Source organism: Alosa sapidissima, chromosome 6 (genome assembly GCF_018492685.1).
Source record: "Alosa sapidissima isolate fAloSap1 chromosome 6, fAloSap1.pri, whole genome shotgun sequence".
In the NCBI taxonomy this organism is placed as follows: Eukaryota; Metazoa; Chordata; class Actinopteri; order Clupeiformes; family Clupeidae; genus Alosa; species Alosa sapidissima.
The window spans coordinates 17465771-17490994 of NC_055962.1; the positions used below are offsets into that span (position 1 = coordinate 17465771).

At 44.4% G+C, this 25224-nt stretch overlaps 1 protein-coding gene and 30 non-coding genes across 31 annotated transcripts; all 31 read left to right on the forward strand.

The window, feature by feature from the left end:
* Positions 1 to 267: 267 nt before the first annotated feature.
* trnat-agu lies at positions 268 to 341 on the forward strand. Its single transcript has one exon. It is a non-coding gene; the product is annotated as a tRNA-Thr (tRNA).
* A 305-nt stretch (positions 342 to 646) lies between these two features.
* Positions 647 to 720, forward strand: trnat-agu. The gene has a single exon. It is a non-coding gene; the product is annotated as a tRNA-Thr (tRNA).
* Positions 721 to 1025: 305 nt separating this feature from the next.
* On the forward strand, positions 1026 to 1099 carry trnat-agu. The gene has a single exon. It is a non-coding gene; the product is annotated as a tRNA-Thr (tRNA).
* A 379-nt stretch (positions 1100 to 1478) lies between these two features.
* On the forward strand, positions 1479 to 1552 carry trnat-agu. The gene has a single exon. It is a non-coding gene; the product is annotated as a tRNA-Thr (tRNA).
* A 305-nt stretch (positions 1553 to 1857) lies between these two features.
* On the forward strand, positions 1858 to 1931 carry trnat-agu. The gene has a single exon. It is a non-coding gene; the product is annotated as a tRNA-Thr (tRNA).
* A 684-nt stretch (positions 1932 to 2615) lies between these two features.
* Positions 2616 to 2689, forward strand: trnat-agu. The gene has a single exon. It is a non-coding gene; the product is annotated as a tRNA-Thr (tRNA).
* A 379-nt stretch (positions 2690 to 3068) lies between these two features.
* Positions 3069 to 3142, forward strand: trnat-agu. Its single transcript has one exon. It is a non-coding gene; the product is annotated as a tRNA-Thr (tRNA).
* A 305-nt stretch (positions 3143 to 3447) lies between these two features.
* trnat-agu lies at positions 3448 to 3521 on the forward strand. Its single transcript has one exon. It is a non-coding gene; the product is annotated as a tRNA-Thr (tRNA).
* Positions 3522 to 3900: 379 nt separating this feature from the next.
* On the forward strand, positions 3901 to 3974 carry trnat-agu. Its single transcript has one exon. It is a non-coding gene; the product is annotated as a tRNA-Thr (tRNA).
* A 305-nt stretch (positions 3975 to 4279) lies between these two features.
* Positions 4280 to 4353, forward strand: trnat-agu. Its single transcript has one exon. It is a non-coding gene; the product is annotated as a tRNA-Thr (tRNA).
* Positions 4354 to 4658: 305 nt separating this feature from the next.
* Positions 4659 to 4732, forward strand: trnat-agu. The gene has a single exon. It is a non-coding gene; the product is annotated as a tRNA-Thr (tRNA).
* A 379-nt stretch (positions 4733 to 5111) lies between these two features.
* trnat-agu lies at positions 5112 to 5185 on the forward strand. Its single transcript has one exon. It is a non-coding gene; the product is annotated as a tRNA-Thr (tRNA).
* Positions 5186 to 5490: 305 nt separating this feature from the next.
* Positions 5491 to 5564, forward strand: trnat-agu. The gene has a single exon. It is a non-coding gene; the product is annotated as a tRNA-Thr (tRNA).
* Positions 5565 to 5869: 305 nt separating this feature from the next.
* trnat-agu lies at positions 5870 to 5943 on the forward strand. Its single transcript has one exon. It is a non-coding gene; the product is annotated as a tRNA-Thr (tRNA).
* Positions 5944 to 6248: 305 nt separating this feature from the next.
* Positions 6249 to 6322, forward strand: trnat-agu. The gene has a single exon. It is a non-coding gene; the product is annotated as a tRNA-Thr (tRNA).
* A 305-nt stretch (positions 6323 to 6627) lies between these two features.
* trnat-agu lies at positions 6628 to 6701 on the forward strand. The gene has a single exon. It is a non-coding gene; the product is annotated as a tRNA-Thr (tRNA).
* Positions 6702 to 7080: 379 nt separating this feature from the next.
* Positions 7081 to 7154, forward strand: trnat-agu. Its single transcript has one exon. It is a non-coding gene; the product is annotated as a tRNA-Thr (tRNA).
* Positions 7155 to 7459: 305 nt separating this feature from the next.
* Positions 7460 to 7533, forward strand: trnat-agu. Its single transcript has one exon. It is a non-coding gene; the product is annotated as a tRNA-Thr (tRNA).
* Positions 7534 to 7838: 305 nt separating this feature from the next.
* trnat-agu lies at positions 7839 to 7912 on the forward strand. The gene has a single exon. It is a non-coding gene; the product is annotated as a tRNA-Thr (tRNA).
* A 305-nt stretch (positions 7913 to 8217) lies between these two features.
* Positions 8218 to 8291, forward strand: trnat-agu. Its single transcript has one exon. It is a non-coding gene; the product is annotated as a tRNA-Thr (tRNA).
* Positions 8292 to 8670: 379 nt separating this feature from the next.
* On the forward strand, positions 8671 to 8744 carry trnat-agu. The gene has a single exon. It is a non-coding gene; the product is annotated as a tRNA-Thr (tRNA).
* A 305-nt stretch (positions 8745 to 9049) lies between these two features.
* On the forward strand, positions 9050 to 9123 carry trnat-agu. The gene has a single exon. It is a non-coding gene; the product is annotated as a tRNA-Thr (tRNA).
* A 379-nt stretch (positions 9124 to 9502) lies between these two features.
* trnat-agu lies at positions 9503 to 9576 on the forward strand. Its single transcript has one exon. It is a non-coding gene; the product is annotated as a tRNA-Thr (tRNA).
* A 305-nt stretch (positions 9577 to 9881) lies between these two features.
* On the forward strand, positions 9882 to 9955 carry trnat-agu. Its single transcript has one exon. It is a non-coding gene; the product is annotated as a tRNA-Thr (tRNA).
* A 305-nt stretch (positions 9956 to 10260) lies between these two features.
* trnat-agu lies at positions 10261 to 10334 on the forward strand. The gene has a single exon. It is a non-coding gene; the product is annotated as a tRNA-Thr (tRNA).
* A 379-nt stretch (positions 10335 to 10713) lies between these two features.
* Positions 10714 to 10787, forward strand: trnat-agu. The gene has a single exon. It is a non-coding gene; the product is annotated as a tRNA-Thr (tRNA).
* Positions 10788 to 11092: 305 nt separating this feature from the next.
* trnat-agu lies at positions 11093 to 11166 on the forward strand. The gene has a single exon. It is a non-coding gene; the product is annotated as a tRNA-Thr (tRNA).
* Positions 11167 to 11471: 305 nt separating this feature from the next.
* Positions 11472 to 11545, forward strand: trnat-agu. Its single transcript has one exon. It is a non-coding gene; the product is annotated as a tRNA-Thr (tRNA).
* A 305-nt stretch (positions 11546 to 11850) lies between these two features.
* On the forward strand, positions 11851 to 11924 carry trnat-agu. Its single transcript has one exon. It is a non-coding gene; the product is annotated as a tRNA-Thr (tRNA).
* A 305-nt stretch (positions 11925 to 12229) lies between these two features.
* trnat-agu lies at positions 12230 to 12303 on the forward strand. The gene has a single exon. It is a non-coding gene; the product is annotated as a tRNA-Thr (tRNA).
* Positions 12304 to 19347: 7044 nt separating this feature from the next.
* Positions 19348 to 25059, forward strand: LOC121711807 (galectin-3). The gene is made up of 6 exons (XM_042095644.1): positions 19348 to 19431; positions 21439 to 21449; positions 21714 to 22268; positions 22735 to 22823; positions 23373 to 23544; positions 24362 to 25059. Exons 2-6 carry the CDS (start codon positions 21444 to 21446, stop codon positions 24518 to 24520), a joined length of 981 nt encoding a protein of 326 aa, XP_041951578.1. The 5' UTR covers positions 19348 to 19431; positions 21439 to 21443; the 3' UTR covers positions 24521 to 25059.
* Positions 25060 to 25224: the final 165 nt, after the last annotated feature.

The following is a 25224-nucleotide window of genomic DNA, read 5'->3' on the forward strand; positions in this document are numbered from 1 at the left end:
CTCTCTGTGTTCCGCCAGCATTTTATTTAGACAATGAAATACCGTGACAACACGCACACACTAACAAACCAAAGCGAAGCTGCTTAAATACGTAGTGCACGCACATCTCTGCCTTTAGCCTACACCCTCATAAACGTCTCGTCCCCAGTGATCAATGAAGATGACTCAGTGAATGAGGTAGCCTAGGTTAAAAATTTGAGGTTCAAACATGCTAAGACGTATCAAGCTCGTCCAGCTCAGTGAGCTTCCGCTCTAATGCATGTCAGTGGCGCTGTGGCTTAGTTGGTTAAAGCGCCTGTCTAGTAAACAGGAGATCCTGGGTTCGAATCCCAGCAGTGCCTTATGTTGGACAAGATGGACCATCCTAAAAGGAGGATGACGTCAAACACAAACTCTTGAAAGTTGCATCCGTACCGCTTGAGAAAATGTACGCAAAACATTCTCACCTCTTTATGCACCGTCAGGATTTTCTCTTGACAATGACATACCCAGACTGCACATACGTGCTCACAAACCAGACGTGACCTGATTCACTGAGGATGACTCAGTGAATGAGGTAGACTAGCTTGTAAATTTGAGATTTACACATGCTAAGAAGTTTCAAGCTCGTCCAGCTCAGTGAGCTTCCGCTCAAACGCATGTCAGTGGCGCTGTGGCTTAGTTGGTTAAAGCGCCTGTCTAGTAAACAGGAGATCCTGGGTTCGAATCCCAGCAGTGCCTTATGTTGGACAAGATGGACCATCCTAAAAGGAGGATGACGTCAAACACAAACTCTTGAAAGTTGCATCCGTACCGCTTGAGAAAAAGTACGCAAAACATTCTCACCTCTTTATGCACCGTCAGGATTTTCTCTTGACAATGACATACCCAGACTGCACATACGTGCTCACAAACCAGACGTGACCTGATTCACTGAGGATGACTCAGTGAATGAGGTAGACTAGCTTGTAAATTTGAGATTTACACATGCTAAGAAGTTTCAAGCTCGTCCAGCTCAGTGAGCTTCCGCTCAAACGCATGTCAGTGGCGCTGTGGCTTAGTTGGTTAAAGCGCCTGTCTAGTAAACAGGAGATCCTGGGTTCGAATCCCAGCAGTGCCTTATGTTGGACAAGTTGGACCATCCGAAAAGGAGGATGATGCCAAACGCAGCCTCTTGCGTGTTGAAAGTTGCATCCGTACCGTTTGAAAAAAAGTACGCAAAACACTAACACCTCTCTGTGTTCCGCCAGCATTTTATTTAGACAATGAAATACCGTGACAACACGCACACACTAACAAACCAAAGCGAAGCTGCTTAAATACGTAGTGCACGCACATCTCTGCCTTTAGCCTACACCCTCATAAACGTCTCGTCCCCAGTGATCAATGAAGATGACTCAGTGAATGAGGTAGCCCAGGTTAAAAATTTGAGGTTCAAACATGCTAAGACGTATCAAGCTCGTCCAGCTCAGTGAGCTTCCGCTCTAATGCATGTCAGTGGCGCTGTGGCTTAGTTGGTTAAAGCGCCTGTCTAGTAAACAGGAGATCCTGGGTTCGAATCCCAGCAGTGCCTTATGTTGGACAAGATGGACCATCCTAAAAGGAGGATGACGTCAAACACAAACTCTTGAAAGTTGCATCCGTACCGCTTGAGAAAATGTACGCAAAACATTCTCACCTCTTTATGCACCGTCAGGATTTTCTCTTGACAATGACATACCCAGACTGCACATACGTGCTCACAAACCAGACGTGACCTGATTCACTGAGGATGACTCAGTGAATGAGGTAGACTAGCTTGTAAATTTGAGATTTACACATGCTAAGAAGTTTCAAGCTCGTCCAGCTCAGTGAGCTTCCGCTCAAACGCATGTCAGTGGCGCTGTGGCTTAGTTGGTTAAAGCGCCTGTCTAGTAAACAGGAGATCCTGGGTTCGAATCCCAGCAGTGCCTTATGTTGGACAAGATGGACCATCCTAAAAGGAGGATGACGTCAAACACAAACTCTTGAAAGTTGCATCCGTACCGCTTGAGAAAATGTACGCAAAACATTCTCACCTCTTTATGCACCGTCAGGATTTTCTCTTGACAATGACATACCCAGACTGCACATACGTGCTCACAAACCAGACGTGACCTGATTCTCTGAGGATGACTCAGTGAATGAGGTAGACTAGCTTGTAAATTTGAGATTTACACATGCTAAGAAGTTTCAAGCTCGTCCAGCTCAGTGAGCTTCCGCTCAGACGCATGTCAGTGGCGCTGTGGCTTAGTTGGTTAAAGCGCCTGTCTAGTAAACAGGAGATCCTGGGTTCGAAACCCAGCAGTGCCTTATGTTGGACAAGATGGACCATCCTAAAAGGAGGATGACGTCAAACACAAACTCTTGAAAGTTGCATCCGTACCGCTTGAGAAAAAGTACGCAAAACATTCTCACCTCTTTATGCACCGTCAGGATTTTCTCTTGACAATGACATACCCAGACTGCACATACGTGCTCACAAACCAGACGTGACCTGATTCACTGAGGATGACTCAGTGAATGAGGTAGACTAGCTTGTAAATTTGAGATTTACACATGCTAAGAAGTTTCAAGCTCGTCCAGCTCAGTGAGCTTCCGCTCAAACGCATGTCAGTGGCGCTGTGGCTTAGTTGGTTAAAGCGCCTGTCTAGTAAACAGGAGATCCTGGGTTCGAATCCCAGCAGTGCCTTATGTTGGACAAGTTGGACCATCCGAAAAGGAGGATGATGCCAAACGCAGCCTCTTGCGTGTTGAAAGTTGCATCCGTACCGTTTGAAAAAAAGTACGCAAAACACTAACACCTCTCTGTGTTCCGCCAGCATTTTATTTAGACAATGAAATACCGTGACAACACGCACACACTAACAAACCAAAGCGAAGCTGCTTAAATACGTAGTGCACGCACATCTCTGCCTTTAGCCTACACCCTCATAAACGTCTCGTCCCCAGTGATCAATGAAGATGACTCAGTGAATGAGGTAGCCTAGGTTAAAAATTTGAGGTTCAAACATGCTAAGACGTATCAAGCTCGTCCAGCTCAGTGAGCTTCCGCTCTAATGCATGTCAGTGGCGCTGTGGCTTAGTTGGTTAAAGCGCCTGTCTAGTAAACAGGAGATCCTGGGTTCGAATCCCAGCAGTGCCTTATGTTGGACAAGATGGACCATCCTAAAAGGAGGATGACGTCAAACACAAACTCTTGAAAGTTGCATCCGTACCGCTTGAGAAAAAGTACGCAAAACATTCTCACCTCTTTATGCACCGTCAGGATTTTCTCTTGACAATGACATACCCAGACTGCACATACGTGCTCACAAACCAGACGTGACCTGATTCACTGAGGATGACTCAGTGAATGAGGTAGACTAGCTTGTAAATTTGAGATTTACACATGCTAAGAAGTTTCAAGCTCGTCCAGCTCAGTGAGCTTCCGCTCAAACGCATGTCAGTGGCGCTGTGGCTTAGTTGGTTAAAGCGCCTGTCTAGTAAACAGGAGATCCTGGGTTCGAATCCCAGCAGTGCCTTATGTTGGACAAGATGGACCATCCGAAAAGGAGGATGATGCCAAACGCAACCTCTTGCGTGTTGAAAGTTGCTTCCGTACCGTTTGAAAAAAAGTACGCAAAACACTAACACCTCTCTGTGTTCCGCCAGCATTTTATTTAGACAATGAAATACCGTGACAACACGCACACACTAACAAACCAAAGCGAAGCTGCTTAAATACGTAGTGCACGCACATCTCTGCCTTTAGCCTACACCCTCATAAACGTCTCGTCCCCAGTGATCAATGAAGATGACTCAGTGAATGAGGTAGCCTAGGTTAAAAATTTGAGGTTCAAACATGCTAAGACGTATCAAGCTCGTCCAGCTCAGTGAGCTTCCGCTCTAATGCATGTCAGTGGCGCTGTGGCTTAGTTGGTTAAAGCGCCTGTCTAGTAAACAGGAGATCCTGGGTTCGAATCCCAGCAGTGCCTTATGTTGGACAAGATGGACCATCCTAAAAGGAGGATGACGTCAAACACAAACTCTTGAAAGTTGCATCCGTACCGCTTGAGAAAAAGTACGCAAAACATTCTCACCTCTTTATGCACCGTCAGGATTTTCTCTTGACAATGACATACCCAGACTGCACATACGTGCTCACAAACCAGACGTGACCTGATTCACTGAGGATGACTCAGTGAATGAGGTAGACTAGCTTGTAAATTTGAGATTTACACATGCTAAGAAGTTTCAAGCTCGTCCAGCTCAGTGAGCTTCCGCTCAAACGCATGTCAGTGGCGCTGTGGCTTAGTTGGTTAAAGCGCCTGTCTAGTAAACAGGAGATCCTGGGTTCGAATCCCAGCAGTGCCTTATGTTGGACAAGATGGACCATCCTAAAAGGAGGATGACGTCAAACACAAACTCTTGAAAGTTGCATCCGTACCGCTTGAGAAAAAGTACGCAAAACATTCTCACCTCTTTATGCACCGTCAGGATTTTCTCTTGACAATGACATACCCAGACTGCACACACGTGCTCACAAACCAGACGTGACCTGATTCACTGAGGATGACTCAGTGAATGAGGTAGACTAGCTTGTAAATTTGAGATTTACACATGCTAAGAAGTTTCAAGCTCGTCCAGCTCAGTGAGCTTCCGCTCAAACGCATGTCAGTGGCGCTGTGGCTTAGTTGGTTAAAGCGCCTGTCTAGTAAACAGGAGATCCTGGGTTCGAATCCCAGCAGTGCCTTATGTTGGACAAGTTGGACCATCCGAAAAGGAGGATGATGCCAAACGCAGCCTCTTGCGTGTTGAAAGTTGCATCCGTACCGTTTGAAAAAAAGTACGCAAAACACTAACACCTCTCTGTGTTCCGCCAGCATTTTATTTAGACAATGAAATACCGTGACAACACGCACACACTAACAAACCAAAGCGAAGCTGCTTAAATACGTAGTGCACGCACATCTCTGCCTTTAGCCTACACCCTCATAAACGTCTCGTCCCCAGTGATCAATGAAGATGACTCAGTGAATGAGGTAGCCCAGGTTAAAAATTTGAGGTTCAAACATGCTAAGACGTATCAAGCTCGTCCAGCTCAGTGAGCTTCCGCTCTAATGCATGTCAGTGGCGCTGTGGCTTAGTTGGTTAAAGCGCCTGTCTAGTAAACAGGAGATCCTGGGTTCGAATCCCAGCAGTGCCTTATGTTGGACAAGATGGACCATCCTAAAAGGAGGATGACGTCAAACACAAACTCTTGAAAGTTGCATCCGTACCGCTTGAGAAAATGTACGCAAAACATTCTCACCTCTTTATGCACCGTCAGGATTTTCTCTTGACAATGACATACCCAGACTGCACATACGTGCTCACAAACCAGACGTGACCTGATTCACTGAGGATGACTCAGTGAATGAGGTAGACTAGCTTGTAAATTTGAGATTTACACATGCTAAGAAGTTTCAAGCTCGTCCAGCTCAGTGAGCTTCCGCTCAAACGCATGTCAGTGGCGCTGTGGCTTAGTTGGTTAAAGCGCCTGTCTAGTAAACAGGAGATCCTGGGTTCGAATCCCAGCAGTGCCTTATGTTGGACAAGATGGACCATCCTAAAAGGAGGATGACGTCAAACACAAACTCTTGAAAGTTGCATCCGTACCGCTTGAGAAAATGTACGCAAAACATTCTCACCTCTTTATGCACCGTCAGGATTTTCTCTTGACAATGACATACCCAGACTGCACATACGTGCTCACAAACCAGACGTGACCTGATTCACTGAGGATGACTCAGTGAATGAGGTAGACTAGCTTGTAAATTTGAGATTTACACATGCTAAGAAGTTTCAAGCTCGTCCAGCTCAGTGAGCTTCCGCTCAGACGCATGTCAGTGGCGCTGTGGCTTAGTTGGTTAAAGCGCCTGTCTAGTAAACAGGAGATCCTGGGTTCGAATCCCAGCAGTGCCTTATGTTGGACAAGTTGGACCATCCTAAAAGGAGGATGACGTCAAACACAAACTCTTGAAAGTTGCATCCGTACCGCTTGAGAAAAAGTACGCAAAACATTCTCACCTCTTTATGCACCGTCAGGATTTTCTCTTGACAATGACATACCCAGACTGCACATACGTGCTCACAAACCAGACGTGACCTGATTCACTGAGGATGACTCAGTGAATGAGGTAGACTAGCTTGTAAATTTGAGATTTACACATGCTAAGAAGTTTCAAGCTCGTCCAGCTCAGTGAGCTTCCGCTCAGACGCATGTCAGTGGCGCTGTGGCTTAGTTGGTTAAAGCGCCTGTCTAGTAAACAGGAGATCCTGGGTTCGAATCCCAGCAGTGCCTTATGTTGGACAAGTTGGACCATCCTAAAAGGAGGATGACGTCAAACACAAACTCTTGAAAGTTGCATCCGTACCGCTTGAGAAAAAGTACGCAAAACATTCTCACCTCTTTATGCACCGTCAGGATTTTCTCTTGACAATGACATACCCAGACTGCACATACGTGCTCACAAACCAGACGTGACCTGATTCACTGAGGATGACTCAGTGAATGAGGTAGACTAGCTTGTAAATTTGAGATTTACACATGCTAAGAAGTTTCAAGCTCGTCCAGCTCAGTGAGCTTCCGCTCAAACGCATGTCAGTGGCGCTGTGGCTTAGTTGGTTAAAGCGCCTGTCTAGTAAACAGGAGATCCTGGGTTCGAATCCCAGCAGTGCCTTATGTTGGACAAGTTGGACCATCCGAAAAGGAGGATGATGCCAAACGCAGCCTCTTGCGTGTTGAAAGTTGCATCCGTACCGTTTGAAAAAAAGTACGCAAAACACTAACACCTCTCTGTGTTCCGCCAGCATTTTATTTAGACAATGAAATACCGTGACAACACGCACACACTAACAAACCAAAGCGAAGCTGCTTAAATACGTAGTGCACGCACATCTCTGCCTTTAGCCTACACCCTCATAAACGTCTCGTCCCCAGTGATCAATGAAGATGACTCAGTGAATGAGGTAGCCCAGGTTAAAAATTTGAGGTTCAAACATGCTAAGACGTATCAAGCTCGTCCAGCTCAGTGAGCTTCCGCTCTAATGCATGTCAGTGGCGCTGTGGCTTAGTTGGTTAAAGCGCCTGTCTAGTAAACAGGAGATCCTGGGTTCGAATCCCAGCAGTGCCTTATGTTGGACAAGATGGACCATCCTAAAAGGAGGATGACGTCAAACACAAACTCTTGAAAGTTGCATCCGTACCGCTTGAGAAAATGTACGCAAAACATTCTCACCTCTTTATGCACCGTCAGGATTTTCTCTTGACAATGACATACCCAGACTGCACATACGTGCTCACAAACCAGACGTGACCTGATTCACTGAGGATGACTCAGTGAATGAGGTAGACTAGCTTGTAAATTTGAGATTTACACATGCTAAGAAGTTTCAAGCTCGTCCAGCTCAGTGAGCTTCCGCTCAGACGCATGTCAGTGGCGCTGTGGCTTAGTTGGTTAAAGCGCCTGTCTAGTAAACAGGAGGTCCTGGGTTCGAATCCCAGCAGTGCCTTATGTTGGACAAGTTGGACCATCCTAAAAGGAGGATGACGTCAAACACAAACTCTTGAAAGTTGCATCCGTACCGCTTGAGAAAAAGTACGCAAAACATTCTCACCTCTTTATGCACCGTCAGGATTTTCTCTTGACAATGACATACCCAGACTGCACATACGTGCTCACAAACCAGACGTGACCTGATTCACTGAGGATGACTCAGTGAATGAGGTAGACTAGCTTGTAAATTTGAGATTTACACATGCTAAGAAGTTTCAAGCTCGTCCAGCTCAGTGAGCTTCCGCTCAGACGCATGTCAGTGGCGCTGTGGCTTAGTTGGTTAAAGCGCCTGTCTAGTAAACAGGAGATCCTGGGTTCGAATCCCAGCAGTGCCTTATGTTGGACAAGTTGGACCATCCTAAAAGGAGGATGACGTCAAACACAAACTCTTGAAAGTTGCATCCGTACCGCTTGAGAAAAAGTACGCAAAACATTCTCACCTCTTTATGCACCGTCAGGATTTTCTCTTGACAATGACATACCCAGACTGCACATACGTGCTCACAAACCAGACGTGACCTGATTCACTGAGGATGACTCAGTGAATGAGGTAGACTAGCTTGTAAATTTGAGATTTACACATGCTAAGAAGTTTCAAGATCGTCCAGCTCAGTGAGCTTCCGCTCAAACGCATGTCAGTGGCGCTGTGGCTTAGTTGGTTAAAGCGCCTGTCTAGTAAACAGGAGATCCTGGGTTCGAATCCCAGCAGTGCCTTATGTTGGACAAGTTGGACCATCCGAAAAGGAGGATGATGCCAAACGCAGCCTCTTGCGTGTTGAAAGTTGCATCCGTACCGTTTGAAAAAAAGTACGCAAAACACTAACACCTCTCTGTGTTCCGCCAGCATTTTATTTAGACAATGAAATACCGTGACAACACGCACACACTAACAAACCAAAGCGAAGCTGCTTAAATACGTAGTGCACGCACATCTCTGCCTTTAGCCTACACCCTCATAAACGTCTCGTCCCCAGTGATCAATGAAGATGACTCAGTGAATGAGGTAGCCCAGGTTAAAAATTTGAGGTTCAAACATGCTAAGACGTATCAAGCTCGTCCAGCTCAGTGAGCTTCCGCTCTAATGCATGTCAGTGGCGCTGTGGCTTAGTTGGTTAAAGCGCCTGTCTAGTAAACAGGAGATCCTGGGTTCGAATCCCAGCAGTGCCTTATGTTGGACAAGATGGACCATCCTAAAAGGAGGATGACGTCAAACACAAACTCTTGAAAGTTGCATCCGTACCGCTTGAGAAAAAGTACGCAAAACATTCTCACCTCTTTATGCACCGTCAGGATTTTCTCTTGACAATGACATACCCAGACTGCACATACGTGCTCACAAACCAGACGTGACCTGATTCACTGAGGATGACTCAGTGAATGAGGTAGACTAGCTTGTAAATTTGAGATTTACACATGCTAAGAAGTTTCAAGCTCGTCCAGCTCAGTGAGCTTCCGCTCAGACGCATGTCAGTGGCGCTGTGGCTTAGTTGGTTAAAGCGCCTGTCTAGTAAACAGGAGATCCTGGGTTCGAATCCCAGCAGTGCCTTATGTTGGACAAGTTGGACCATCCGAAAAGGAGGATGATGCCAAACGCAGCCTCTTGCGTGTTGAAAGTTGCATCCGTACCGTTTGAAAAAAAGTACGCAAAACACTAACACCTCTCTGTGTTCCGCCAGCATTTTATTTAGACAATGAAATACCGTGACAACACGCACACACTAACAAACCAAAGCGAAGCTGCTTAAATACGTAGTGCACGCACATCTCTGCCTTTAGCCTACACCCTCATAAACGTCTCGTCCCCAGTGATCAATGAAGATGACTCAGTGAATGAGGTAGCCTAGGTTAAAAATTTGAGGTTCAAACATGCTAAGACGTATCAAGCTCGTCCAGCTCAGTGAGCTTCCGCTCTAATGCATGTCAGTGGCGCTGTGGCTTAGTTGGTTAAAGCGCCTGTCTAGTAAACAGGAGATCCTGGGTTCGAATCCCAGCAGTGCCTTATGTTGGACAAGATGGACCATCCTAAAAGGAGGATGACGTCAAACACAAACTCTTGAAAGTTGCATCCGTACCGCTTGAGAAAAAGTACGCAAAACATTCTCACCTCTTTATGCACCGTCAGGATTTTCTCTTGACAATGACATACCCAGACTGCACATACGTGCTCACAAACCAGACGTGACCTGATTCACTGAGGATGACTCAGTGAATGAGGTAGACTAGCTTGTAAATTTGAGATTTACACATGCTAAGAAGTTTCAAGCTCGTCCAGCTCAGTGAGCTTCCGCTCAAACGCATGTCAGTGGCGCTGTGGCTTAGTTGGTTAAAGCGCCTGTCTAGTAAACAGGAGATCCTGGGTTCGAATCCCAGCAGTGCCTTATGTTGGACAAGATGGACCATCCTAAAAGGAGGATGACGTCAAACACAAACTCTTGAAAGTTGCATCCGTACCGCTTGAGAAAAAGTACGCAAAACATTCTCACCTCTTTATGCACCGTCAGGATTTTCTCTTGACAATGACATACCCAGACTGCACATACGTGCTCACAAACCAGACGTGACCTGATTCACTGAGGATGACTCAGTGAATGAGGTAGACTAGCTTGTAAATTTGAGATTTACACATGCTAAGAAGTTTCAAGCTCGTCCAGCTCAGTGAGCTTCCGCTCAAACGCATGTCAGTGGCGCTGTGGCTTAGTTGGTTAAAGCGCCTGTCTAGTAAACAGGAGATCCTGGGTTCGAATCCCAGCAGTGCCTTATGTTGGACAAGTTGGACCATCCGAAAAGGAGGATGATGCCAAACGCAGCCTCTTGCGTGTTGAAAGTTGCATCCGTACCGTTTGAAAAAAAGTACGCAAAACACTAACACCTCTCTGTGTTCCGCCAGCATTTTATTTAGACAATGAAATACCGTGACAACACGCACACACTAACAAACCAAAGCGAAGCTGCTTAAATACGTAGTGCACGCACATCTCTGCCTTTAGCCTACACCCTCATAAACGTCTCGTCCCCAGTGATCAATGAAGATGACTCAGTGAATGAGGTAGCCTAGGTTAAAAATTTGAGGTTCAAACATGCTAAGACGTATCAAGCTCGTCCAGCTCAGTGAGCTTCCGCTCTAATGCATGTCAGTGGCGCTGTGGCTTAGTTGGTTAAAGCGCCTGTCTAGTAAACAGGAGATCCTGGGTTCGAATCCCAGCAGTGCCTTATGTTGGACAAGATGGACCATCCTAAAAGGAGGATGACGTCAAACACAAACTCTTGAAAGTTGCATCCGTACCGCTTGAGAAAAAGTACGCAAAACATTCTCACCTCTTTATGCACCGTCAGGATTTTCTCTTGACAATGACATACCCAGACTGCACATACGTGCTCACAAACCAGACGTGACCTGATTCACTGAGGATGACTCAGTGAATGAGGTAGACTAGCTTGTAAATTTGAGATTTACACATGCTAAGAAGTTTCAAGCTCGTCCAGCTCAGTGAGCTTCCGCTCAGACGCATGTCAGTGGCGCTGTGGCTTAGTTGGTTAAAGCGCCTGTCTAGTAAACAGGAGATCCTGGGTTCGAATCCCAGCAGTGCCTTATGTTGGACAAGATGGACCATCCTAAAAGGAGGATGACGTCAAACACAAACTCTTGAAAGTTGCATCCGTACCGCTTGAGAAAATGTACGCAAAACATTCTCACCTCTTTATGCACCGTCAGGATTTTCTCTTGACAATGACATACCCAGACTGCACATACGTGCTCACAAACCAGACGTGACCTGATTCACTGAGGATGACTCAGTGAATGAGGTAGACTAGCTTGTAAATTTGAGATTTACACATGCTAAGAAGTTTCAAGCTCGTCCAGCTCAGTGAGCTTCCGCTCAGACGCATGTCAGTGGCGCTGTGGCTTAGTTGGTTAAAGCGCCTGTCTAGTAAACAGGAGATCCTGGGTTCGAATCCCAGCAGTGCCTTATGTTGGACAAGTTGGACCATCCTAAAAGGAGGATGACGTCAAACACAAACTCTTGAAAGTTGCATCCGTACCGCTTGAGAAAAAGTACGCAAAACATTCTCACCTCTTTATGCACCGTCAGGATTTTCTCTTGACAATGACATACCCAGACTGCACATACGTGCTCACAAACCAGACGTGACCTGATTCACTGAGGATGACTCAGTGAATGAGGTAGACTAGCTTGTAAATTTGAGATTTACACATGCTAAGAAGTTTCAAGCTCGTCCAGCTCAGTGAGCTTCCGCTCAAACGCATGTCAGTGGCGCTGTGGCTTAGTTGGTTAAAGCGCCTGTCTAGTAAACAGGAGATCCTGGGTTCGAATCCCAGCAGTGCCTTATGTTGGACAAGATGGACCATCCTAAAAGGAGGATGACGTCAAACACAAACTCTTGAAAGTTGCATCCGTACCGCTTGAGAAAATGTACGCAAAACATTCTCACCTCTTTATGCACCGTCAGGATTTTCTCTTGACAATGACATACCCAGACTGCACATACGTGCTCACAAACCAGACGTGACCTGATTCACTGAGGATGACTCAGTGAATGAGGTAGACTAGCTTGTAAATTTGAGATTTACACATGCTAAGAAGTTTCAAGCTCGTCCAGCTCAGTGAGCTTCCGCTCAAACGCATGTCAATGGCGCTGTGGCTTAGTTGGTTAAAGCGCCTGTCTAGTAAACAGGAGATCCTGGGTTCGAATCCCAGCAGTGCCTTATGTTGGACAAGTTGGACCATCCGAAAAGGAGGATGATGCCAAACGCAGCCTCTTGCGTGTTGAAAGTTGCATCCGTACCGTTTGAAAAAAAGTACGCAAAACACTAACACCTCTCTGTGTTCCGCCAGCATTTTATTTAGACAATGAAATACCGTGACAACACGCACACACTAACAAACCAAAGCGAAGCTGCTTAAATACGTAGTGCACGCACATCTCTGCCTTTAGCCTACACCCTCATAAACGTCTCGTCCCCAGTGACCTATGAAGATGACTCGGTGAATGAGGTAGCCTAGGTTAAAAATTTGAGATTCACACATGCTAAGACGTATCAAGCTTGTCCAGCTCAGTGAGCTTCCGCTCAAATGAATGTCAGTGGCGCTGTGGCTTAGTTGGTTAAAGCGCCTGTCTAGTAAATAGGAGATCCTGGGTTCGAATCCCAGCAGTGCCTTATGTTGGACGAGATGGACCATCCTAAAAGGAGGAGGACATCAAACGTAACCTCTTGCGTGCTGAAAGTTGCATCTGTACCGCTTGAGAAAACGTATGCAAAACTTGAATTTCCCTTTGGGGATCAATAAAGTACCTATCTATCTATCTATCTATGTAACACCCTCTGAAAAAGAGGAGGACTAAACGCATCCTCTTCAGTATTGAAAGTAGCTTTCATACCACTTTTGAAAACGTGCGAAAAACAATTTTACCTCTCCACCTGCCTCTATGGGCTGAACATTAATTTCTTGGAATCAGGATAAAATATGCTGACAACTGTAAAACCACCCCTAAACTCTACCTGAATGCTAAGCCTGTTTTTTATGTGACAGCATGGTTCCCTTTTTTATTTTTTGGGATTTGTCAATGGGAATTTTCTATCTCCTCTGGAAAGAATCTTATCTTCACGTGGGTCAGTCATATCCATACATACCGTTAAATTACATGGTCAAGTGTGACAATGCTTTCTCTTTCGAACCTCATGACATTGGTCAAACCACCTTTGTTATCTCTGAGCTGATAAGTGTGTGTGTGTGACTATTTGCTCACTAAGAAGGCCTTGCTTGCCACAACTATTTTGTATTCAATCATTCACTTTACATTTCAGTCCTAGAGTGAGGAAGAAGGATGCAGTGCTGTTTTGTGAATAGGTCATGTGTCCACAGATGAGCGTGGATCGACCAGCTGCTGTGTTGCAGTCATTGCTGTCCACTTACATAGTGTGCAAACCTGAGAGAATATGCCATCTGGTGGACACAGCGTTGTATGTCATATGTTCACATCTTACAAAATACAGTCATATTCAGTCATGGTACTGATTCTAAATTCATACATCTCTAAAAGGCATTCAAAAACCATATAAACATCTCAAACACTGGTGTCCAGGTGGACACTCACTGACGCGGATGTGTTAGGTATGGTTATGGTTATGTATGGTCATGTATATTGGCCATTCACCCACTTATCCCTCAGATTACATACCTATCATCCCAATATGCATCTTGCACACATTACATACATACATTTGCACTATAACTTCTGCACTTTATATCCACTCCACTCCATGTGTTCTTGTCTTGACACTATGCCTTATTTGTATATTGTATTTTGTATATTATGTTAATACGTTGATATGTGCCTATATGTATACTGTAGTCTATACTGTACAGTATGTGTCTTTATTACTATTGTCTATTGAATGTGTACTACTACATGTCTATTTGTTGAATGTACAGAGAGTTTAACACCTATCGAAGTCAAATTCCTTGTATATGTAAGTATACTTGGCCAATAAAAACTGATTCTGATATATGGGTTAGGTTAGGTGTGGTTATGTATGGGTTAGGTATGGTTTGATCAGTGTTACTAATTAAGTGTTCAAAATATACTTATTATAGTGATTCAAATGTTTTTAACCAATGTGCATAATTAATGATTTACCAGAGTCAGAAAAGGAAGTTTCCTGTTTGATGTTGGTGTTTGTTTGTATGTGGTTGTGAACACAATTTGTTACCGTGGACACTTCCAACGTTATTTTCCAGTGTGTTTGACGGTAACTTCCCCAGCCTGCGCATGTGATGCTGACACATCTTCAAATTAGATTTTGAGTGTGTGGCACTATCTGTGACAGGCTATGAGTGTGTGTGTGTGTGTGTGTGTGTGTGTGTGTGCGCGCATGTGTATGTGCCAGGAGGAGGCCCTATATCACCTAGACCAGCCTTTCTCAAACTTCTTTGACCTGAGGCCCGGTCATGGAAGACTTTGGGGTCATAGGGTCCACATGCACATCAGAGGACTGCTTTACTAATGTAGGCCTAACACATAATTATAGCATGTTGAAGTATGATGCTTGCATGAGAAATACTTCTCAAAACAACAGCAATGATATGGGTGCCATTATTTTGGGATGTTTCCCTCATGCAAGCATCATACACTGGTTGGCAAAAGGAAAAAATATTGACATGCATTTCAATGAAATTTCATTCAAATGCCTGAATGTAAGGATTCAGGAAAAACAATACCAGCTTTTGTGTATGACAAATGGCGGAGCAGATAGGCGCAAATCACTGATCTGGAAATATTTAACAGGAAGACCTGTTATGCTACAATAGCTTTTGTCCACGTTATATTCACATTTGAATAATTGTGTAACGTCGGTGTCTTTTAGACTGAGTGCTAGCCTCCCAGAATGCAATGTGTGTGAATGCTGGTTTGTGTAATGTCGGTTTTAGTTAGTGTAATTGCGTTTTCCTTGTCATGTATGTGTTAGCTTGGGTAGTCTTTCTTTAGGTTTTACCTTGTGTGCTTTACTTGGTGTATTGTATGTGACTACCCTGTTCGTGTATCGTGCTCGTTTTATTGACTTCCCTTGTGTTTGCTATGTAATGGTATTTTGGTGTGTGATTCCCGCTTCAGTTAATACACATTTAGATTGGACAACCGTGTGTCGCTATCAAATCGTTACAATGTACTATCATTATACTCAGTGCTAGTCATGTATTAAACAGTCTCTGCTTTGTTTTAATGGAAATTGCAAGAATTCACGTCGTTCTGTCAAGTGTCGTTAGTTAAATGGCTTTCCAACAGGTTGAAGTGGAGCTTGCTACCGACTTTATGGAGTGGTTCCAGTTTCTCTCGGGCAGACGCGCACACGCATGCATTGAATGACCGATACCACCACTCAATTGTATGCCTCTATGTTTGATGACACCAAATTAGCAAGTATTTCCTCCAGATTGCAGAAACGTTTGTTTTCTTTTTCTGTCGGTCCGCAGTTCCTTGATCATCAGAGGAAGCACCAGGCATAGCCTAATTTCACTCCCCGGCTCTGGCTCATAGTTTGAGAGACGCTGGCCTAGACGCACATGACACGCACACGAACCCTCGAAGCCACACATACTGACACATCAGCGCTTTGATGTCCAAAGCAACAGAACCACTATGCAAACTTGTGATTGTCAACTGGTAGGCCTACTTGGCTCTTCCACTTCTCGATCAGCATCAGTTGTGTCTACAAAGTCTGGCTAGTCGTGGCAGTTGGTTGGCTAGTGGTGGTGGGTTGGGGGTGCATCCACAGCAGCAGGCTGGCTAGCCGGTGGATTCGTGGAAACACTCCACATATTTGTTAAATTTGATGTCTTCTTTAGTAATTCTACTCTTCATTCATCCTTTAGATCCTTTCACTTTATTTTTTGGCCCCACTCGGATGCTTTCTTTGGCCTGAATTGTTTGCTAGTTATTGCTGTGCTCACTCTGAATGGTTTTATGCGCGCGTTCGATGAGGCTCCCCGAGGCCCCCTAGGGGCGAGGCCCGGGCCTGCAAGTGTTAAGCCGGGCCTGTGTGATGTTGCTACACAATAGGCCTACAGCACATCAGGCCCGGTGTGATGCGTGCGAGTGGAGAAGCTGCCATGACACGTGTTGCGCAGATGACATTACAAATGACATTTTGTAACTCTGAGCCTAACTTGTATAACGTTGTATACACTTGTTACTTGGGCCTACTTTGATAAATATATCATATTTCTGAGTCTGACTATGGCATAGCTTTAGCTCCCCACCCAAGTAGGCTAATGATTTAAAAACAAAAAAAATGCTTGATCAAGGACCGGGTCGGGCCGGGTCAAATTCGGGCTCGGGCTCGGGCAGAGAATCTAAACTCTAGTCTGGACCTGTTTCTGATTTACTGGTTGGATGCCATTCCCTCATAAATGAGTGGTTCTCTTTGCAAACCATTGAAAGAAGTGGCATACTGCCACACAGTACCTAATAATTTAGAGCAGCAATAAAATTACAGCGTGGAAGCAAACATAATTAATCACTCAACAGTCTGATCATGCCAGCTGTGATTGACAGGCCTATTGGTGTAATTACAGTGATTGACCCAAAGGAACAGAGACACTATTAGTCATCATTATTGACACCACACAGAAAGCAAAGAGAGGAATTAGTCAACCAATCCAAACATTCATTAATGGTGGTGGTGTGTCGGCCTTCATGCAGTCTATTTTTGATCTTTTGCTTTAAGTAAGAACAAAGTATATTGGTGTATATATATTGAGTATATATTGAGTTTTCCTACTAAATATGTACAGTGTCCTTCATATACTACTGTTAAACTGTAACGAGGTGTAATGAAATGTGTCGCCCCTTTGGACAAGAGTTTGGCTCTGACTCAGAGTTTGGACTTTTATTGTAGATTAACTGGAGGTTGCATGCCTCTGTCAGTCTCTTACACAGCGAGCCCATAACATAAAATATAATGTTGAGTGTTTTACAAAGGTGGACATGGTATTGAGACAAAATGTGAAAATTATTAGAAAAAACTCTTAAGATCTTTGCATCATCATACTACTACTATCATATCAGCCTCCAGCATCCCTCTGGCAACAGTAATTCCCCCTGTAGTCTCCTCTTGTGTCTTCCTCTTCCCCTATACAATGGTGCTGTGAGCCTTACGCGAGAGAGGCCTTCGCAGAGACTTACACAGCACCCAAAGGTATCTGCAGCCGTAATCGCATTAGTGTCCCATTGGAGTTGCCAAGTCAGGACATGTTTATGAGTCCACAGCCCATGAGTCCCATGACTGCTGGGACCATCCCTGGAGATGAGACACAGCCATACTGGACAGCAGTGAGAGTAGCCTTCTAATTCTTCCTCATGACCCTCTCTCTGTCTCTCACACACACACACACACACACACTAACCCCCCTAGGCTTCCTCTGGGATTTATAAATTCCTATTGTAAGATGGTTATATCAAGTTAAATGGATACAGACACATGCAAAAATGCATGCCCACCTCCCCTCACCTCTATCTTTCTCTCTCTCTCTCTCTCTCTCTCTCTCTCTCTCTCTCTCTCTCTCTCTCTCTCACACACACACAATCACACACTCACACACACAGACACACACACACACACACACACACACACAAACTTGGTTATAGAAGAAGAATTTTTAGTAGTCACAGAGCTAAGTAGAGGCACAATAGTGTGGTTTGTGGAGGTAATTTCAATGTTGCCATGGCAACATGCTATCAGATTCAACATACCTTTCTCTTTCTTACACACACACACACACAGCTTGGTATCCCTTGAAATCATTCTGTGCATTCCTCAAAATACAAAACGGACTAATTTCCATGGCAACCCACACGCACAATTCCCATTCTTATGAGGCCCGTAATTTCCAGGAGACTCAAAACATCACCCCATCAGCTGGCCACTGCATTGCCATCATGCCACTCCAGCCATTCATGCTAAGCACTCACTTATACTATTCTTACTTACATTTCACTGTAAGATGAACTCATGCTGGTGAGATAATACATCCACACCATGACCCTTTACAAAGGCCCTTTTCGAGCCCTGGATCTCTTTATGTCTCAGTGATAAAGTAGCTGATGAGGGGAATAAAGATTAACATTCAAAGTGACACACTGTTGTGACTAAGTTGTGACTAAGCCTACATTACAGTACGCAATGGGCCTCCCTTGTTCATAGGGAAGTGATTCATTCAAATACTATTTTCTTTTTACAAAATCAAACAATGAGAGAGTCCACATTGTGGTTTAAGTTAATAGATTAACAGATATCTGGATTTGGCCTGTGTCTGGCCAAACACATTACTTCAATCATCATTTAGCTGATGCTCTAATCCAGTGTTTTTTTTACTTTTTGTCTAGCGACCCCCCAAAAAAATGGGCCAAGTCTCGCGACCTCCTTCTCTCTAACCAGCGTAATTTGGTTTCGAAATGTTGTAAAATGGGGATTGGAAGCAGAGGCAGAAAATGTCTTCTCTCATAGGTATAGGCTTTGTCAATGGCAGCCTGTGACTAAAAACCTTTACAAAAATGCAAATCATTTTGCGACCCCTCCAATATTTTTGGCGACCCCCCTGTCGGTCCCAACCCCCAGTTTGAGAACCACTGCTCTAACCTAGAGTCAATTAATAGCGAGGCCAGTCCCCATGGAACAATTTGGGGTGAATCACCTTACACAATGGGACACAATGGTGGGACCTCACACACACACAGATCCCCGACCACCATCATGCAGAGAGGGTCACGGGTTCAAATCCCAAACTCACACAGCATCAGCACTATCAACTCTCTCCTCCTCAGAAACACCTTTGAACCATGATCTGTTGAAGATGATCTGTGGGTCAATCCATATGAGGTTCCTATAATGAAGGTGTCAGCTGTGTAGCAACAATACAGAATAGACCATTTGAATAGATCGACAGTCTTTGGTCCCTAAACTACTGGTGGTAGAGTGATGACAGGTTTCCTTGTGTGTTTGTAAACAAGCTCAGATGAACAGTGAGGAGATGATAATTCAGAGTGACACAGCAGAATGTTAGATCATCTACCCCGGGTGTGGTTGTTCCTGAAACCTATGAGAAGTTTAGAAAGAGAGAGTGAGGAAAGGAGAGAGTAAAGGGGGATGGAGAGAGAGAGAAAGAGAGAGAGGGAGGGACTCCTCAGAGGAGACAGCTATAAGAGTGAGTGTCTGTGTGTGTTTGTGTGACCTCTCTTTAACAGTGTCGGCCTGCGTTTGTGTGTGTGTGTGTATGTGTATTCTCTAAGTATCTCTGACAGGTCAACTTTGGACAGCACTGAGTCTCTTAAACAGGTAAATATCATTCTCATCTCAGCTTAACCAGAACTTTGACTTGTGTAGCTTAATTTATATTCATTCCGTTGGGCTCTAATTGCTTATGTTCTACAACATTCTGTTCGGTTTCAAAGTAGTCCATTTTGGTGTAGAGAATCCTATTCTATCTAAACCAATTAAAGTAAAGTGACTTTTATTCATTTGAAGAGATACCTGCATAAATGTTTCCAAACTGTGCAGCACTACTGACTTTAGATGAGAAAAACCAAACATGGTATTGATAGATAGCACATGGTCATATGGTGATAGTATTGATAGATAACATGCATGCAGGTTTGTGTGTTTACAACATACTACTTTCCCCATCACAAAAATGTGGACAAATGTCCTTTAGTAAAGTCAACTTGATTTGATAAAACAAAAGTTGATAAAAAACACTTTTAATTGCCTTTATATGTTCGAGCTGTTGTATAAATGATCATTATGCCTTGTCTGAATGACCTCTGGAAGCATTGAAGGGTTTAAGTTTAGCTTAGGTGAGCTGTTAAATAGCAGCTATTGCTGGTTGTGATTGCATGTGGACCCAATATGACAACAACAATATAAAAGTCTGGATTGTGCTTGATGGAGCAGTGGTAACGTCACCACCTAATCAATTGTCCCGGGTTCCATTTGCCAACTCGCCATTGCAAGTCTGTGTCACTTTAGATAAAAGCATCTGCTAAATGTCAGTCAACTATAACTTTATAACGAGAAACTAGCATTTTGAAAGCATTATTACTTACAAGAGTATTTTAACTGTGCCTAAACCTTTTTGCAGTAATGCATTTCAAAACTGACTGCTATGTGGGGACTTGATTTGAGTTCATGCTTTGTCCCTGTAGCACAAACCAAAGTGTTAATGAAATGGCATAAATCATGTCAAGATAGCACATCTGTCTTCATGCTGTAATCCTGAGCAAATCCTCATGGTTTTGAGTTGAGTTTGGTGCCAGTGTGATGTTAGACATATCGCAATGCCAGCAGCCTACTCAAAGAGTGCGATTTTTAAGCTGTGTCTGTATCCAAGGGATACATTTTCAAATGTGAAGAGAGATTCATAAGCTTTGTCCGTGACCAGGAGATGTGATCAGTGAATATACACACTTCATCACACTGCTTCAGCTTGAGAGGGTATTTTTAAGCGTCGTCTGTGTCTAGAAGGTAAATATGAGTGAGGAAAGCGAGTTTGCAGCTTTCTCTGTGTCCAGGAGATACATATTTGGGCTGAGTGGTCTGGTCAGTAATGATTTAATTCCCATCATCTGCTGTGCCAGGGGTGGGAAACAGAACAGTGGTTGTGAGGAAGAGGAGAATGGGCTCAGTGTTCTACAGGGAAGCAAGACTGTCTTGTTCAGGCATGTTGCTTAGGTAGCAGTGTTACACATCAACCTCCACAGAAACAACACTCAGACAGAAGGCTTTAAAAGACCTTCTAAGAAAACAATATACAGTACTGTGTTATATTACAGTAAAATGTGTAGGTATTTGTGCTGTATTTTAGTAAAGTGTATAGGTATTTGTCTTAATAAAGTTATTTTATGCCTCTGTGCAACTGTTGTGATTATTTTATATGCACTTAGTATTGGTGTAGAAAGCATCCTTACTTCTACCTACTCATTTTTAATGTGTCTAATATGCACATTTGTTCACAAATAACACAAACAAATATTATGTGCATTTTTTGTCAGTACCTCTACGCCTGTGTCACATTTGTAATCCATTCATTCATTTAACTGACAGTCATGATTACCAGACATTGGAGAAAATGATGGCTTTAGGGATTATTTCTGAAATATGAGATTTGTTAGTGTTTGTGGATTAGTGTGTATTTTTGTACATCATCTCTCTTTGTGTGGTCGAGGGCGGGTGTTCTGTTAGCCCTCTAGTGGACATAGATGGTATGAAAAATATGTGTGTGTAAAAAATAATGTCATAATTCTATCATTTCTCTCCCTAATGCCCTTCTTTTTCTATTCTTCCCAGATAACATGGATGTAAGTACTAAGTATTTTCACTACTGTATCAGTAGACCAGTAGGAAACCTCTCTTACTACAAAGCATAGCCTATTGTTGTCTGGCAACTCATTTTCACAGTGTAAATAAAAGATAACATGATATTTTTTTATGAACTGTATGTCTTTGTCAATAAATATGTGTGTGTGTGTGTGTGTGTGTGTGTGTGTGTGTATGTGTGTGTGTGTACTTATGTATTACTTCATACCAATCCCTGGGCCCCTTCTCTCTCTTGCTCTCTCCAGCTTGCTGACGCTCACACCAATTGTCCTGGTCAGCAGGGGAATGGCATGTGGCCTGCTCAGCCCTGCCCTCAGCAGGGGCAGCCATGCTGGCCGTGCCCCCCCAACCCCTACTACCCCCCAACCACCTGGCCAGGCCCCACCCAGCCAGCTCAGCCCACCTGGCCCGCCCCTTCCCAGCAGCCCGCCGCGCCAACCCAACCAGCACAGCCTACCTGGCCCATGCCACCACAAGGCCAGCCCAGTCAGCCAGCTCAGCCCACCTGGCCTGCTCCTGCTCCTGCACCAGCACCAGCACCAGCACCAGCTCCAGCTCCGGCTCCCCCTGCAGGCCAGCAGACTCAACCCACTCAGCCCAGCTGGCCTGCCCCCACCCAGCCTCCGGCACAGCCACCCCACTCCAGCTGCACCCCCTCCAACCCCTGCCCCCCAGGGTACGTCCCCGCCGGGACGCCCTCCTCTGCCTGGCCTGGTAACCCTGGACAGCCAGGCTGGCCTGGTCAGCCAGCACCGGTTCCCGTACCAGTGTGGCCTGGACCCACACCAGTAGGTCCAGTGGTAAGAACTGATTCACTCCTCTATGGGTCGGTTTTCAATACATGGATTGAGCCTAGTCTTAGGCTAAAAGGTTTTTCACTATTTATTTACTACTAGTACTATTTAAGCCCAGGTCTAGACTATTTAAGTCCATAACTATCCAGGTGTGGGAAACCAATCTTAAATGTTTCATATTCCATAAAATACCCTTCTAGAGCCTAAGAATATTTCTAAAACTAGAACCTAGAAACTACAACTATAATGACATGTTACTGATATCTTTTAAACAAATCTTACTTTATTACTCATGTTAATCGATTGATAGTTTTTTGTACACAAATTTCAGCAGAATTTATGCAGCAGACGTGCTGGTGTTCAGTGTAGCATTTTACAGACACATTGTCCTTTTCTCATCTCATGAAAACTAGAGCTCTGGTTCTGGTTCATGACGTGTAGTTGGACTGGTCTTGTTTTTGTCATTCACTAGGGAGTCCCATACAACCTGAACTTCCCCAGAGGAGTCTATGACAAGCTGATGCTCACCATCACCGGGCAGGTGAAGCCCATGGCCAAGATGTAAGTACAGACCCGGATAGCAGCTGACTCCGGACCGGACCTGGCCCAGAGCTCAGACAGAACTTAGCCATACCTGGGCCAGAACTAGGCCAAAGCTAGGTTAGACCTGGATTAGGGCTGGGCAAGACTTACAGCCAGGCTACACTGAGCATGCAACTGAAGCGTTCAGTTCGCGGAGCATAAACATAGTTGTAGAAGACTTTATTGAATGTGTGAGCTGCTATCATGGCTGGTGTAGCCAGTTCCATTGATTATAGCAGAAGTTCACTGTTGCAGCACACATTCTGCGAACGGAATGCTTCACTTTTGTTCCTGTTGTAGCTTGGCTGATAGACTAGTCCTGGCCCAGATCTGGCTTAGACCTGGCTGAGCCGGAACTGGACCAATCCAGTGCCAGATCTGAGCCAGACTTGGTCCAGGCCCGCTCCGGTCTGCTGCTATCTGGGCGACCCATTTCTCTCTGTCCTTTCTCTCCCCGTGCGTCTCTCCCTGACGACCCGTTCACCATGGCTCACGTGCAGCCCCCTCTTGTGCTCCCTGGCGCTGCAGGTTCACGGTGAACTTTCTGCGTGGGAACGACATCGCGCTGCACATCAACCCGCGCTTCAACGAGGGGGGCAAGCAGATCCTGGTCAGGAACCACCGGCAGGGGGAGCGCTGGGGGAAGGAGGAGCGCAATATCCAGGGACCCTTCCCCTTCGCCCCTGGCCAGCCCTTTGAGGTGAGCTGGGACAGCAGCGGGCCCCGATTCTGCTGCCCGCTAGCAAAGCTAGCACGCTATCTTAGGGGCCTGTGGAGGGGGGCCACGCACCGCAGAGACAAGACTCCAAAGAGGTGGTCCAAGGGTGCATTCGCCAAAGAGCATTTTTGGGTGGCCTCCCGTAAACTGAAAAGGTGAGCCCCCAGCGCGTGCGTGGCTCCCCCCATAATCACACAATCTGACCAAATCTGAACTAGTTTGGAAGAGCGTTAAATTCAGTGAGCACTCTAAATTGGTTTCTAGCTAAGATGATGCAAGTTTTGAGAGGATTTTAAGATGGTAATGTGAGAGTGAAGCAGTCAGATGGCCCTCTGAGAATAAACTGGTAAAATCACAGGCTGAATACAGTACAGAAACAAATCTGACCAAAAATCGGACTTTCAGTCTGACAAAATCTGACTAAATGTCAAGACATTTATGTACTGCACAATAGTCCAAAAGGCTGTTACTGTTATTAGTGAAAATGAACAAAAGTCAGAAACTCTTTTTTAAATTAATAAAGGACTGTGCAAACATTTTAGGCACAATTAGAAAATGCTGTGTAGTAAGGATGCCTTCAAAATGTCATGAAAAGTTTCTGGTTATCAGTAACACAAATATTTATAATATAATATAATATAATATAATATAACATAACATAACATAACATAATATAATATAATTGTTTAGTTGAAGTTATTGCAGAGCAGCAAAAGTAGCTGCAATGCAAGAGACAGGATGTTTGGTAAGGGAGAGCGCAAATCTTGTAAGAGTAACTCCGTCACCCTGGCTGTTTCAGATGAAAATTCTGGTCACGTATAACGAGTTCAAAGTGGCGGTGAACGGAGCGCAGGTGTTTGAGTTCAAGCACCGCATCCGAGAGCTCAACCAGATTGACCGCCTGAACATCCTACAAGACATCAATCTCACGTCCATCAACCTGCAGAACATGCCCTGAGCTCTGACCGAGGTTTCAAACGCATCTTTTTGTTTCACTGTTTGCAAGCCTTGCACTGACTAAATAAATGTCATGATATAGTTTAATGTGCATTTTGATACTGCGTAGTAAGTGGTTCAGTACAGTAGTAAGACATTTGAATGAAAGTGTTCTTGTGCATACAGTATGTCAGCCAAACACATCCCCATCAGGATTCGCTACATTTCATATACATCTATCTATTGTGTTTTGAATGGCAATACTTGTTAGCAGTATCAGTGAGAGCCTTGTTGGTCTTTCTTTATTGAGATACGCCTTGTTGTTTTTACAATAAACTATAGTTTGAATCATCATACCATACTTATATATGTTCTGTAAAACAGTCTAAGTTTTGTTTCACATAATTCCACTGCATAAGTATTGCAATGTAATACAGTTTATTACATGTTAATTTGTTAAGTTTGGGGAAGGGGGTGGTAGATATAGCAAGCATACAAAATGGTGTTTATCAGTACCAAAGCAAACCATAACCATCTAAATAAATGAAATCATTAAGTCAATTGGTGGTGAGACTTGACTTTTATTTAATCACACCATACTAGTCATCAAAAATTGCAAATGGCACAAAATATAAATGACACTAAAACAAGTTAATTAATAGATATATTCATATGAAACACAAATATTCCAAACATATTAATGCATACACACATCTAGTCATGCCA